This window comes from Rana temporaria, chromosome 2 (assembly GCF_905171775.1).
Source record: "Rana temporaria chromosome 2, aRanTem1.1, whole genome shotgun sequence".
Classification (NCBI taxonomy): Eukaryota; Metazoa; Chordata; class Amphibia; order Anura; family Ranidae; genus Rana; species Rana temporaria.
The window spans coordinates 99,657,106-99,672,599 of NC_053490.1; the positions used below are offsets into that span (position 1 = coordinate 99,657,106).

Consider the following 15,494-nt stretch of genomic DNA (forward strand, 5'->3'; position numbering starts at 1 on the left):
AGGACAATCCTAAATGATCCAAGTCAGTGGACCAAGGCAGAAGTACACAGGGGTCAACCAGAAGGCAGCATCAGGAACAGGCAGGTTCAGCAACAAGATCAGTGTAAATACAAGGAGTATTCCAAGAAGCGGAGTCAGGAACAAGCAAAGTCAGCAACCAGAAACACATTAACATACACACAAAAACAGGAACCTATACTAGGGCAAAGACAAGAAGGGGAATAGATGATTTATAGGTCACTAAATGTGGTGACTCCCTACAGCTAGACACTGGGTGGGGCCAGTGTCCAAGATCAAGGAGCAGGGCATAAGGAAATAATCAGGGTAAAATGGGAGAAAGCTGTGGGTGAGTTAACAGATGCCCAATGGGATGGTATAGTAACCTTAATAGACTTGTTATTCCTCTCAGCAGCCCAGAAACTCACACATCTTTATATTATTCATAGAGCATATTACACGCCAAGAAGATTATCTCAGTTTGGGAGACGTCCAGGACCAGATGCATCCTGCTCCAGCTGTAGAACTACAACTGGGGACTTGATCCGTATGCTCTGGAGGTGCCCCAAACTATGCAGATATTGGGAAGGGGTGTTGAGTATAATAAATTCACTATTTGAATAAGATCTATGGATGGATCCAATATTGTGTATACTGGGATATATGTAGCAAAATGTGGGATCAGCCTCTACACGAATCGTAGTTCTGAGATTCGTATATCAAGCTAGGTAAGGGATTACTTGGAAGTCCAGGCCACCCTCTGTATTAGCTTGGCTGAGAATGGTCACTAATACAATAATAAGGGAAACATGTGCTTATATAGGAAGGGGAGGCAACATTTAATTTGATAAGATATGAAAAGCATGGATTGAGACTTCAGGACTGGTACCCGAACTACCTGAAAACACATTGAAAGTTTGTGACTGTACTATATTAATTTTAACAAGGAGATAGGGAGGGGTGGGGGAGGGGGTGTGCAATATGCTAGGGGGGAGGTGGGAGGGAAGTGGAAAGTATGTATTTATGGAAAAACAAAATAAAGATGAATGGAAAGATGACAGGATAAACAGAATCCTTCAGTCTGGTGTATTTTATCCTCTCACTCAAATAAACACAGCTCTTAATTTTCCACAAAGTTTGACACTTCTGTATTTCTCAATAGTATAGGCCAGTGATGGTGAACCTTGGCACCCCAGATGTTTTGGAACTACATTTCCCATGATGCTCATGCATTCTGTAGTGTAGTTGAGCATCATGGGAAATGTAGTTCCAAAACATCTGGAGTGCCAAGGATTGCCATCACTGGTATAGGCCTACAATTTGATTCCTGCGGTAGCAAATGTGGTCAACAGCAGGGCAACCTCATACACCTTCTCTGGTGCTGCCCCAAACTGAGAGGTTATTGGGACAGTGTAATTAAAACTAGTAAATGTCTCCTGGGTGTCAATTTAATCATGGACTCACTCACCTGTACTCGCCTGTACTCTGGTTTATTATGACTTTTCCCCTATGGATGCCTACGGTACTTGTCTCTGATGTATTTGCTGCTTGTAAGATGGTAGCATTGAAGAGGGTGTCAAACCTTTCTGTGGAGGACTGGATATCTGAACTAAATGGATGTATCTAATTTGGGAAACATAAAATGCAGTGCGCAAATTCAAATCCATATGGTCCTGATGGGCAGATTTTTTGTGCCCTACTACTAGTTGAAGTGAGATTGTCTGGCCTTTAATTGTCCAGTTATTGTAATTCTCCTTATTACAGTAACTAGCTATTGTGCCACTTCAAACTCATTGGGGGGGGAAATTTCTCTGTATTGAGCTGTGCTTTGTTTCCTCTCTCTACCTTGCTGTTCTGTGGACAGCTTATCTCTGTAAACTTCACAAAACCTTTCTCAAAATAAATCAGATTTAATTGATAGGCAATTGTGTAGGTACAGAAGAGAATATCACCTGAATAGCAATTGGGACAAGCTGATCCTGAGGGTTTTTCCACAGTAGACACATAGGAGCCGCAATGTATTGTTGCTTTCCATTGATGGTGTTTGTAGGAATGTTTTCAAGAATTTTATAGTCTGCCAGGAAAATGTGTCCATTCTGCAATACAATATCTATTGCAATTAGCAAACTCTTAGCACAAAATATATTACAGTAGAACTATAGGCAAAACATTTTTTTCTATTTTGGATCGAGTAAGGGAAGTTTGTAACTCCTGTTTTTTTATTTTTTGCCATCTGTGCCCCATTGGGGAGATTTACCTTCACTTCCTGTATCATTGCCAAAACAGGAATTGAGAGGAAATCTCTGCAAATTAAGGGAATTCCTTGGGGACCCCTAGACCACCAGAACTGGTGTCCCCATTGAGACTTCCTCTCTGTTACTTTCTGGGGACAACCCAAAATTTGGGATTTCTTTTTCACTTTTGCTTTCAATGCTAAGGGTAAACAGAACAAATATAAAAACTGACAGGTGTTTTAAAGGAGTTGCAAAGGAAATAGTTTTTTCACCTTAATGCATTCTATGCATTAAGGTGAAAAAACTTCAGATTATACAGCCCCCCCGTTATACTTACCTGACCCCTCGAAAGTACTGCGCTCGGCCCCCGACATCCTCTTCGCCGCTCAGCCTGGCTGCTGATTGGCTAGAGCGGATGGATTGAAAGCAGCGCAGCCATTGGCTGGCGCTGCTGTCAATCACATCCAGTGACGCAGCGAGCCGAGGGGCGGGGCCGAGTTATACATCGAGCAGCTATGTATGTAGTTCTTGCGGGGAGGATCAGAGACAGCCGCAGAGGGACCCCAGAGGACATGGATCGGGGCCACTTTGTGCAAAACGAGCACAGTGGAGGTACAGTAAGTATAACATGTTTGTTATTCAAAAAATAAAATAAAAAAAAGTGTTTACAACCCCTTTAATTAATCTCTACTCTGTCCAAAACTAAAGAAAACGTTTTGCCTTTAGTTACACTTTAAAAATACATGTGCACAGACTCAAATGCAGGTAGTTTGAATCCATTTTCTCATGTTTTTGTATCCAGAACCCACCTGAAGTTCTGTTTCTAAATTTGTGGAAGGCCCCAGAGATGAAGCCACCATTTCATCAACAACTGAAAAGTTCTCTGGGATCTTGAAGCATTTCTTGATTAGTGAGGGGTTAACTCCATTCAGATATTGGCTACCAAAGAAATAATCCTCCTTCCATATCTCACTCACTAATCCTAAACATAAAAGGTAAAGATTAATATGCTTCTTAGAAGTTTTATTTTAGGAAAAACCATTGGCAGAGTGGGAACATGAAAATATTAATGCCTGGAGACCATAAAGTCAAAAATGAAAAGCAGAACTTGAGCAACAATATAGTGTCTTTGAAATCAATGCCATTTTACATATACAGATACTCCTTGTTTAACTACTTACCTGTTTAACGACCAATCAGACTTATGACCAGCTCTCCTCACCCGAACGATGCACTATACATCATTTTATTGTACGATACAGTACAGAATTTTTGTTTGTGTTCTGTACTTACTCAAATTAAAACAATGCTATTGAGCTGGAATTTTGTGTTTTTTTTCACAATACAGTACAGTTGTTAAGAATGCTTAAAATACTGATTACTAAGGGCGCGTGCGTAAGGCTGAGATGGCGGACGCGTGAAGCTCAGCTCCGCTCCCCACCGGCCTGTTCTTCATACACCCAGACAGCTAGCGATCCCGCCCGATGATCAAACACACCTCCTTCGACCCCAGTCACCCCAGAGATTTGTTCCACGGCCCAGAAGAAGCCATACACATCCCCACAGGAGCCGCTGGCATATACACTGGAGACAGCCTGCGCCTGTCACTTTGAATACATTCCTCACCGGCCGGCCTGCTTATTTACATACCACAAGGCTTCCGTCATTCCCGTTCACCATAACGAGTGTTCCTCCAACACTTGCTGTCCCGGGAACCCATTTTTGAAGCTTTAAATAGCCCCCTTTACAGCCACTGTGATACAGAAAGGTGAGTGACTGTAAAATCAAAATGGCGGTGACAACGCAGCAGAAATTTCTGCAACAGCCTCCCTCACAGCCACAGTGTGTATCATCATACAACAATACAGGTGAGAAGTGTCCACTAAATCAACTTCACCATCACCAGAAAGAGACATTTTCTCTTCACAATCTGATGTAGACAAGGCTTTAGGGGATATATTGTTTAGTCAAGAGAGCCCACGTAATAGCTCTTCTTGTACCTCAGGCATACTAACTGCACCACCACCAGCTGATGACTCTGGAGACCCCATTCTTTTAGCCAGATTTTCTGCATTGCTTGACCAGGGCTTAGAAAAAGTTAGTAAACGCATCATTTCTGACATTAAAGGTGAATTTCATGAACTGGGGACACGCATAGGAACCCTGGAAAACTCACTGGAAGACACTATCACCAAGACCAACCTAAATACTGATTGTATAGGGTCTATTTATAAGATATTGGATGATGCTTTAAATATGATAGACGATTTGGAAAACCGTTCTCGTCGCTACAACTTTAGAGTTCGAGGAATTCCTGAAACTTTTAAAGATTCTGAGACCATTATCAAAGAACTGATTTTACACCTTATTCTAGACCTGCCTATCCACAAAATGGAACTAGACTGAGCCCACAGAGCCCTGACTGCACCCCGATCGGATGGTCTATCAAGGGATATTATAGTAAAACCTCATTACTATGAAGTAAAAGAATGAATGATGGCTAGAGCAAGAGTGATTGCAGACCTACACCTGAGAGATCATTCTATACAGATCTTTGCTGACATTTCGCCTGCTACTATAAAAAAACGCAGAGCAATGAAACCCTTACTACAACCACTGATTGCTAATAACATCAAGTACCCTTGGGCCTTCCCGCTTCGATTGAACTTTACCTTCCATAATAAAAAACTTTCTCAACTTAGTCTGAAGGTGAAACACTACTCAGGCCCCGTACACACGAGAGGATCCATCCGCTGAAAAATCTCAGCGGATCGGTTTCAGCGGATAGATCCCCTGGTGTGTACGTTCCAGCGGATATTTATCCGCGGATATTTCCGATTTCCAGCAGATAAAAATTTGTTAGCATGCTAACAAATCTATCCGCTGGAATCGGCTGCAGCGGATCGATTCGGTGGTCTGTACAGACTCACCGGATCGATCCGTCCGAACCGTCCCTCGCATGCGTCGTAATGATTCGACGCATGCGTGGATTTCCTTATATGACGGCGCGACACGTCACCGCGGTTGAATTCCACGCAGATTTGGATCCGATGGTGAGTACATGCCAACGGATCCAAATCCGCCAGAGGATTTATCCGCGGATACGGTCCGGCGGACCGCATCCGCGGATCAATCCTATCGTGTGTACCAGGCCTCAGAAATCTGGGATTGATTACTACTGATCCCAAAAATATTCTCCACATTCCACAATATGAAACTACAAACACCGAATCACAAGAAGACACCTCATCCCAAGTGTGACGGGCCGTGAGAAACAAGAACAAATACAAAGCTCGACCTCCATGATGATGACGACCGTCAGGAATCCCTTTTGGGACCTTGCAAACTATATTTAAAATTCATTTTTCCAATTGATCCTAGGGTGGGATCACAATTGGAACAACTTATATTATTTCCTAAGTTTATTCTTATACTTAGATCTCTCTCCTTTGGAAATTAATCATATTCATTCTATATACTAAAAAAGGAAATGGGAACAACTGCGCTAAGACAAAATTCAAGGATCGGATTAATAAGCAGCAATTAAAATGTTAAACTAAAAAGTTATCAAATAAACGTGAACGGTTGTTCAAAGTGATAAAAACAGCGCTGTAAACAGATGAACTCTGTTCAGATGGATATCCTGAATGAGTGATGGTGAGGGAGGTGATCGATCAATGGTATATAAGCACCTAATACCAAACAAAAATTAATTTGTGAATGCACCATAAAATGTGGATAAGTCGCCCAAAAAGGAGGGTATAGGCTTACCACTGCAAATCTATGAATGATTTGCTTACAAACCATCAAATGATCCAGGTACTGCACGGGTTAAACCAACTCAGGCGGGGGTACATGGAAAGCAAAGAAACACAAGGATCATAGTGTAATGTGACTGAACAGTGTCCCCTGCATGGTATGGAAAAACCCTTTAGTTAATGCCCGTACAGTGTTATAAATAATGAATGCACATAATGAAATGGTTTCACCGGTATACTCCTGCCCCCAGGGGCCGCACGAGTGCTGCAGATGAGCTGGTCTCGTTCTCCCGCTGTGGTTGGCAGATGGTGGAGCGCGGTGGAACGCACTGTAGACTTCCGTGTAGCGTCTGTCTGTACACGGAAGTCTACAGTGCGTTCCACCGCGCTCCACCATCTGCCAACCACAGCGGGAGAACGAGACCAGCTCATCTGCAGCACTCGCGCGGCCCCTGGGGGCAGGAGTATACCGGTGAAACCATTTCATTATGTGCATTCATTATTTATAACACTGTACGGGCATTAACTAAAGGGTTTTTTCCATACCATGCAGGGGACACTGTTCAGTCACATTACACTATGATCCTTGTGTTTCTTTGCTTTCCATGTACCCCCGCCTGAGTTGGTTTAACCCGTGCAGTACCTGGATCATTTGATGGTTTGTAAGCAAATCATTCATAGATTTGCAGTGGTAAGCCTATACCCTCCTTTTTGGGCGACTTATCCACATTTTATGGTGCATTCACAAATTAATTTTTGTTTGGTATTAGGTGCTTATATACCATTGATCAATCACCTCCCTCACCATCACTCATTCAGGATATCCATCTGAACAGAGTTCATCTGTTTACAGCGCTGTTTTTATCACTTTGAACAACCGTTCACGTTTATTTGATAACTTTTTAGTATTTACTTTATAGATGGGTCACCATTTATTTTAAATAGCTGCTTTTTAGAACAACACCACTCACTTATTGGAATTGTCTCTACACCTATAGATAGTGTGTCACCACCTCACTATCACTTTGGTTGAAGGGTCAATTCGCTACCTGGCGCCGGAAGTGCAGCAGCAGGCCTTTTTTACTGCACCTTCTTTTATTTAGCAATTAAAATGTGTATAAACGGAACATGTGAAAAAAAGAGAAATAATTGCGCTAAACCAAATAGTTTAAATATAACAAACAAACGGACATATGTGGGCCTCAGCCCGAGTTCATGTGCTATATATAACTATAGTAACACTCTGATGTTGCAAACCAGATGTGTTAATCACGCAGAGTCAGGGGGCCAGAACCACCATTCTATATACTACCACTAGGAAAATTCTGTTCCTTATTGAAGTTAAAGTTTATGGGCCAGATCCACGTAGCGGATGGTATTTTTATGCAGGCGTAGCGTATCCTAGTAACGCTACGCCGCCGCAACTTTGAGAGGCAAATGCTGTATTCACAAAGCATTTGCCTCTAAAGTTACGGCGGCGTAGCGTAATTCTCCCGGCGTAAGGGCGCGCAATTCAAATCTATGTGATAGGGGCGTGTTTTATGTTAATACGTCGTGACCCGACGTAAATGACGGTTTTTTTTAACGGCGCATGCTCCATCCGTGGGGGTATCCCAGTGCGCATGCTCGAAATTAAACCGGAACAAGCCAATGCTTACGACGGTGACGTCATTCTACGCAAATCCCTATTTGCGAACGACTTACGCAAACGACGTAACATTTTCAAAATTCGATGCGGGAACGACAGCCATACTTAACATAGGATACGCCTCATATAGCAGGGGTAACTATATGCCGGAAAAAGCCGAACACAAACGACGTAAAAAAATGCGCCGGCTGGACGTACGTTCGTGGATCGCCGTATCTTGCTAATTTGCATACTCGGCGTGGAAATCTACGGAAATTCCACCTAGCGGCTAGCGTAAATATGCACCTACGATCCGACGGCGTACTAAGAGGTACACCTATTGGATCGAGCCCAGATTCCGTCATATCTTGTTTTGTGGATACAAAACAGAGATACGACGCAGGAACTTTGAAATTACGCGGCGTATCCATATATACACCGGCGTAATTTGTTTGAGGATCTGGCCCTATGTTTTTAAGGGTACAATATTGGCCAGTGGTGGTTGTCATTTGCCCTATTTGATTTTGTTCTCCTTCATTATTTTGGAGACTTAAAATCAAGTATAGCTCTGACTCCAACCTAGAGCTACTACTTTTTCAAACAAGAGGTCCCATTTGTTACTCTGTTACTAACAGTATTTGTCTTATTTGTTTGATATTCTGAAAAATTTATTTTTTCCGAAATTGTTTTGAAATTGTTTTCTTTTATATTTGTTGTATTCTTACAGGATTGTATTTGTTCTGTTTGTATATACTAACCCATCTTTCTCTCTTCCTTAACTCACCTTCTTTTCTCTTCTCCTCTCCTCTCTTCTCTTCTCTTATTCCTCTTCTCTCTATCTCTCTTTTTTTCATCATTTCTATCATTCTTACATTCTTTTCTTTCCTCTCTCAATTCTTCACTTTCTACAGAGTCCTTCAGTTCTTGATATTAACTACTGGATATACAAACCAATTGGAGAATACTACAAACATCCTCTGGGGTATTGGTAAGGGTGTTAATTGTTTCCTAAGTGCACCACGGTCACCCGTACTACGAAATTCCTATTTAAATTTGTTACACACAATGTCCAGGGATTTAATTCTGCTATCAAAGGCAGAATGGCCTTTCAACACTATAAATCCCTACACGCTAATATACTTTTCCTTCAAGAGACACATTTCCCTCCTAATTATAATCTTACATTTCTACACCATTATTACCCTCACTTTTACCTAGCACGTGACCCATACAAAACTAGAGGAGTAGCAATATGTTTCTCCAAAAAGGTATCTTTCTCACTGGAGAAAAAAATAATTGACCCAGAAGGCAGATACCTGGCATTAATAGGACACCTAGAAGGCTCACTAGTTACCTTGATTTCTTACTATGCACCCAACACAGGCCAACTACCTTTCTTTCGTAAATTACTATATACAGTATACCCTGACTTAGGGGGAGTCATTCTCTTTGGAGGAGACTCTAACGTAGCCTTATGCCGCATACACACGACCAGTCCATCTGATGAGAACGGACCGATGGACCATTTTCATCAGTTAACCGATGAAGCTGACTGATGGTCCGTCGCGCCTACACACCATTGGTTAAATAACCGATCGTGTCAGAACGCAGTGACGTAAAACACAACGACGTGCTGAAAAAAATGAAGTTCAATGCTTCCAAGCATGCGTCGACTTGATTCTGAGCATGCGTGGATTTTTAACCGATGGTTGTGCCTATTAACGATCATATTTTTCTCATCGGTTAGGAATTTAAAGCAAGTTTGCTTTTTTTTAACCGATGGTTAAATAACCGATGGCGCCCACACATGATCGGTTTTGACCGATGAAAGTGGTCCATCAGACCATTCTCCTCAGTTTAACCGGTCGTGTGTACGCGGCATTAGACTCCATCTTTGACAAAACCAGGAAACCTACATCCACTCCACGACATTTCCCCAAAATTGGATCTAAATTAGCCAAAAATGTTACATTACCATAACTTAATTGATATTTGGAGAGAATTTAACCCATCCAGGAAAGATTGTACATTTTTCTCACATGTCTATTCAAGAATAGATCACTTCTTCACAAACCTCACAAATATACCTTTATTTAAATCCAGTAAGATAGGGGAAGTAACTTGGTCAGATCAATCTTTACCCTGGACCACATGTGTCTCCCTGCAAGACTCCAGAGGTCCCGCTCCCTGGAGGCTAAATTATTCTCTTTTAAGCGATCCTTCTGTCTGTTTTGAAATAGAGCAACACATCAAGGAATATTTCTCCATAAATATTTCATAAGACACTTCCCCTGTAATTAATTGGCAAGCCCACAAAACAACAATTAGGGGCTATCTCATACAAATAGCATCCCGAATTAAAAACAATCTAACTCATTAATTGTTGAAAAAGAACAGGAATGAAATAATCTACTTACCCGACACAAACGGCACCCCAACCTAGACCTTAGAAACAAAATAGATTCTACCTGATTGGAATTGAACCTCTGTTTAACCACTAAAGCAGAAAAAAGCCTTAGATGGACCCAAACCTCCTTTTACTCATTAAAGGATAAACCCTGAACATTATTAGCTCGCAAACTTACACCTCAGATTCATCGAACTGTACTCCCTAAACTTAGACAATCAAATGGAAACTCGACACAGAATCCTCAAATTATTATGAAAATATTCCAATCCTACTATTCCTCCTTATACTCTGCACAAGGAGACCCACTTCCCAAAGCCCTGGACGATTTTTTTTTACAGATGTGACTCTCCTATCTTTTTCAGATTCTCATTGTGAGATCTTAGAGGAGGACATTACTATAAATGAAATACTGTCTGCTATAAACCAAACCAATGCTTCCAAGACTCCCAGACAGAATTCTCACCGCTCCAGGTGAGCCTCGTGATGATCAGGGGTTGTTGAACCACCAGGGTGCTGGCAATGCGGTAATAGCAAAAAAACAAAAGAACAAAAGCTGGACAGCCGCACTCCAAAATTTTCTTTAAAAGAGATGTCTTTATTTTCAACTGTGCATACAGTCACTGCAAGCCCACAAAAATCTGTATGGCCAACGTTTCGCACTGGCGTCAGTGCTTAGTCATGGCTCCATGACTAAGCACTGACGCCAGTGCGAAACGTTGGCCATACTGATTTTTGTGGGCTTGCAGTGACTGTATGCACAGTTGAAAATAAAGACATCTCTTTTAAAGAAAATTTTGGAGTGCGGCTGTCCAGCTTTTGTTCTTTTGTTTTTTTGCTTCCAAGACTCCGGCACCTGATGGCTTCTCAGCCTCTTATTATAATACATTTGCTCTACTTATAGTACCCCATCTTCAGAAATTCTTTAATGCACTTCACAATGGAATATCACTTACCAAAAACTCCAATAGCCCACATAAGCATGATACCTAAACCTAATAAAGATCATAGTGACGTAGCGAACTATCGTCCAATATCACGTTTTAATAGCGACTTAAAATTACTTACAAAAATATATACAAACCGCTTTAATACATTTTTGGCACAATATATTAATATAGACCAAGTGGGATTTGTTAAATGACAACAAGCCGCTGACCAAATTCGATGTGCCGTTGACTTGATCTCTATCTTACATTCTAATTGGGATAGAGTGGGTGATAGACAAGGAATGCTTTTATCATTAGACCTTCATAAGGCATTTGACTCCATTTCCTGGCCTTTTCTCTTCCACATACTAAAAAGATGGAATTGCGGACCTAAATTTTTATTTCTTATTATTACTTTATACTCCAATCCTTCAGCAACCATTCTTATATATGGACGCAAATCAAATCTTTTACAGATAAAGAGAGGTACTCGACAAGGATGCCCTCTTTCACCTATACTTTTTACTCTGGTTATAGAACCGCTAGCGGAGGCCATCCATACTAATCCCAACATTCATGGTATCTCTAGTGGTGGTAAGACACATAAATGTGCTCTCTTTGCCGATGATTTATTATTATTTATAACTAATTCTATTACGACCCTACCAAATTTATTTGCAACTATATCGAAGTTTTAAACTATCTCTGGAGTACACGTTAATCAATCTAAATCTGAAGCGTTGAACATAAACCTTCCTACATCATTACAAGATACGATACAACAATCTTTTCAATTCAAGTGGTGTACACAAGCACTCCCTTATCTTGGAATTAAACTCACCCGAGACATTTCCACATTATTTCAAATTTATTATGCTCCCCTTTATAATTCCATAGAACAGGACTTGAAGAACTGGCAAACGCATGGTCTTTCCTGGATGGGTAGAATATCAGCTATTAAAATGACAATACTCCTTAGTTTTTTATACTACTTCCTCACATTACCAATTCCAATACCATTCACTTTCATTAAAAAACTTAAATCGCTAGTTTACAAATTCATTTGGGGTAGTAGTGGATGCAGGGTGGCTCACTCCACTCTTTAGTGGACTAGGAGTTCCCCAAGTACTATAGAGCTGCTCAAAATGGTACAATTATACCAAATTTTTTCTACAAAATACCAACCTGATTGGGTACTGCTGGAAGCACAAGCCAGTCCTTCACTACCAATAGACCTCCTAATGACCTCCTAATGTGGCTTCCAACGAAAGAACGTTGAGCCATTCTAAGTCTCACCTTGTCCCATTCCCTTCATCTATGGGACACAGTGTGTAAATTATACCCACTAAAATCTCCACATTCCCCTGTGGCCCCTATACTTAATATAATCCACATTTTCCTCCTGGACAAAATCCTCAACAATTTTCATGGTGGGTTAACAAAGGTCTTTACAGGATAGCACACTTCATTGATCATAAAGGGATTAGACCTCTATCTTACTTCCAGAAAACATTACAGATGCCGCAGATGGAATTATTTTGTCTAAATCAAATTACTCACTTCATAAAATCCTTAGATAAAGATCCAATATACATAACCACTAGAACCTTATTTGAAAATAAATGCTTATCCAGACATGAATCACAGGGATCTCAGAGCTCTATACCATCTTCAATGATAAACAAACCAAACCTTCTTACCAAATAGCATGGAAATTAGACCTAGGTGAGACTATAGAGGAAGAGATCTGGGAACAGTGGTCGACCATGGTGCACAAGGGAATACCTAATACTTCCCTAGTGGACGCAAATTTTAAGGTATTATCCAGGTGGTATTTAGTCCCAGCAAAAATAGAAAGATATAATAACCTCAATACCTCTCCTTTATATCTCCCTTCCTTTCTCCTCTACTTACTTAACTGATTAATTTTGTTACAATTTACTCCCTCTTCGGGATATGTGAACCTTTTGATATTGTGATAATATTTGTATCCCATCTAATATTTTTTCAAACTTTTCAAATAATGAAAATCTATTGAAAAGGAAAATATTGATTACTCCTTATTTAACGACCAATTCGTTTAATAACCTGGTCGCTGGAACGGAACCTGGTCATTAAGTGAGGATCACCTGTATCAGGAAACAGCATGAACAATAGAGGTTATCATGGTAGGTTTAGGGTACTGGTATTTAAGAGTTACAACACTTGAGGCATTTAAATTTGCTACAACCATCTATTAAAACACACACTGTAGCTCTCCATGAATCAATTTACTCAATCATCCATTATGGTTCCAAAGTTACAAAATGTCGCCTGTGCACCACCACATTGAAATTCTGACAGCTTGCTTTTTAGCAGCTCTATGAAGCAGCCTGTTATAAAGGAATGACTGTGTCATGCTGTCAGAATTCCAAGACTTAACATGCAAAGACATATTTGTGTATTGAGAACACTCTGATAAATACACCTATGAATTAACAAGGTCTATAATAATAGAGAGATCCCACAAACCTGATTTCTGTGATTGCCGCAGGGTGGACAGCAGTTTGATGTCTTCTAGGTTATGCCATAAATCCTTGTTAAACAGAAATCCCTTCAGCATGGTTCCAAAGCCCCTAATAGTAGAAGAACAGGTAGAAGTTAATTTTTAAGGCCTCATCTAGAGCTGCTGAACAAGTCAGTTGTGGTCAAATCCATACAGTGATCTATTACTCTACAAAAGCTCATATCTGGTAGGTTAGAACAACCAGATCCTAGAGTACAGTTAAACTAAATTGGCTTCTAGCTTCTTTGCTAGCCTGAACGTTCAATAAACAAAACTGATTAAACTAATAAATGGTAGATCTTATCAGCTGAAGTAACCACATAATAGGTGACGTTTATGATCTACTGCACACCCAAATTATTGGCAACTGCCTGTGATTTGCTCTCTAACAAATACCCAAAGTTATTGAAGAAATAGGTTGCTGTTTTATGTGTAAAATATAGTACAGCGCTCAAGAAACAAGTGAAAAAGATCTCAAATAAATTGATCCTACATAAACAATATTGAATTGTGAAATGAGAAACACTTCTCACACTAATACATGAAATAATGTAACAAAAAATAAGTGAATATAGAAAAGTCCCACTGTGTAGAGTATAACTTCCAAAAATTATGAAAAATAAATGGAGAGTAGGTGAAAAAATAATTGAAATAATTGAAAAAATAAGTGAAGAATAAATCCTTGCAGGATAGGTGACTCCTTGAAGGGAAAATCCGATTGGACACCAATAGAGGATAGAGAGAAAATTCATCCACCAGGAAGACACCCAAATGTGGTCTCCTTACCCTGTCAGTGTGATCACCATTACAGTGATCTCAGCGCACCTGGGGATTTTAGGTCTCCCTCTCGACCCTCTGTAAGATGTGTGAGGTGGCGCCTATGGTCTCGGATGATCAGGAAATAAAAAGGAAGAGGACCATAGCATAATACCGTAAGGTTGAGTATAATAGGCAAATTCAACCTATGCACTTACAGGTTCTGTATGCACTTACAGGTTCGATGGTATCTAATTGCGATTAAGAAGAACATCTAATGGGGACGCGGCAGCTTCTCCTGTCTCTACTGTGGGATAAGCTCCGAACTCCTTCGTCAAGAGCGTGATGACGTCAAGTCTGCAAGCCACGCCTACGCGTTTCGCCACCACGGACGTCGTCTGGGATTGGCAGCAGCCAATTAAATTACCAATTACATTACCACATTTGGGTGTCTTCCTGGTGGATGAATTTTCTCTCTATCCTCTATTGGTGTCCAATCGGATTTTCCCTTCAAGGAGTCACCTATCCTGCAAGGATTTATTTTTCACTTATTTTTTCAATTATTTCAATTATTTTTTCACCTACTCTCCATTTATTTTTCATAATTTATGGACGTTATATTCTACACAGTGGGACTTTTCTATATTCACTTATTTTTTGTTACATTATTTCATGTATTAGTGTGAGAAGTATTTCTCATTTCACAATTCAATATTGTTTATGTAGGATCAATTTATTTTACATCTTTTTCACTTGTTTCTTGAGAGCTGTACTATATTGTACACATGTTTTAGGATTTTTTTGTATCACACATTTTTTGGTACTGGCAGCTAGTTATTATTCACTTACCAATTATTGGGGTTTGTCACCCATCTTTCTATTTAGCGCAGTGTTTTTTTCCTTCTGGAATTTTTTTTTGGAGGTTGCTATTTTAGTTTCAGGAGCTGACAATTCAGACTTGTGCACCATGTTGATTTTTATGGTAGGTCTTGCTACACATATTTTCAATCTGTTTATTACAAGTATAGCATTTTGAGCTAAATCTTTTGCCAGAATTCCTTGCTCAGGTTTCCTGAGAATTACGGTGACAAAAAAAACGTTTTTCTATAAAAGGCAAACCTAATACCAGTTGTCCACAAGATGCTACCAACTTCTGATTAACTAAAGTTGCCACAAGCTGGAGAATGGCATTAAAAATATCCTAATACCTTGGTTTACCTTCTTTTTAGGCATTCTGGAAG

General features: G+C 40.2%; 2 protein-coding genes across 6 annotated transcripts in view; one reads left to right on the forward strand and one right to left on the reverse strand.

Moving 5' to 3' along the window:
• LOC120928225 (hydroperoxide isomerase ALOXE3-like) overlaps nucleotides 1–15,494 on the forward strand; it is a 347,315-nt gene that overhangs the window by 195,633 nt on the left and 136,188 nt on the right. The gene's annotated exons all lie outside the window — the stretch shown is intronic.
• The window catches only part of LOC120929270 (hydroperoxide isomerase ALOXE3-like), a 127,591-nt gene that overhangs the window by 66,658 nt on the left and 45,439 nt on the right, over nucleotides 1–15,494 (reverse strand). For all 5 annotated transcript variants that reach the window (XM_040340592.1, XM_040340589.1, XM_040340591.1 and 2 more), the window contains 3 exons: nucleotides 13,464–13,567; nucleotides 3,041–3,213; nucleotides 1,950–2,093 (listed from right to left, as the gene is read on the reverse strand). In XM_040340592.1, coding sequence (XP_040196526.1) covers nucleotides 1,950–2,093; nucleotides 3,041–3,213; nucleotides 13,464–13,567 — 421 coding nt within the window. The remainder of the gene's footprint in view (nucleotides 1–1,949; nucleotides 2,094–3,040; nucleotides 3,214–13,463; nucleotides 13,568–15,494) is intronic.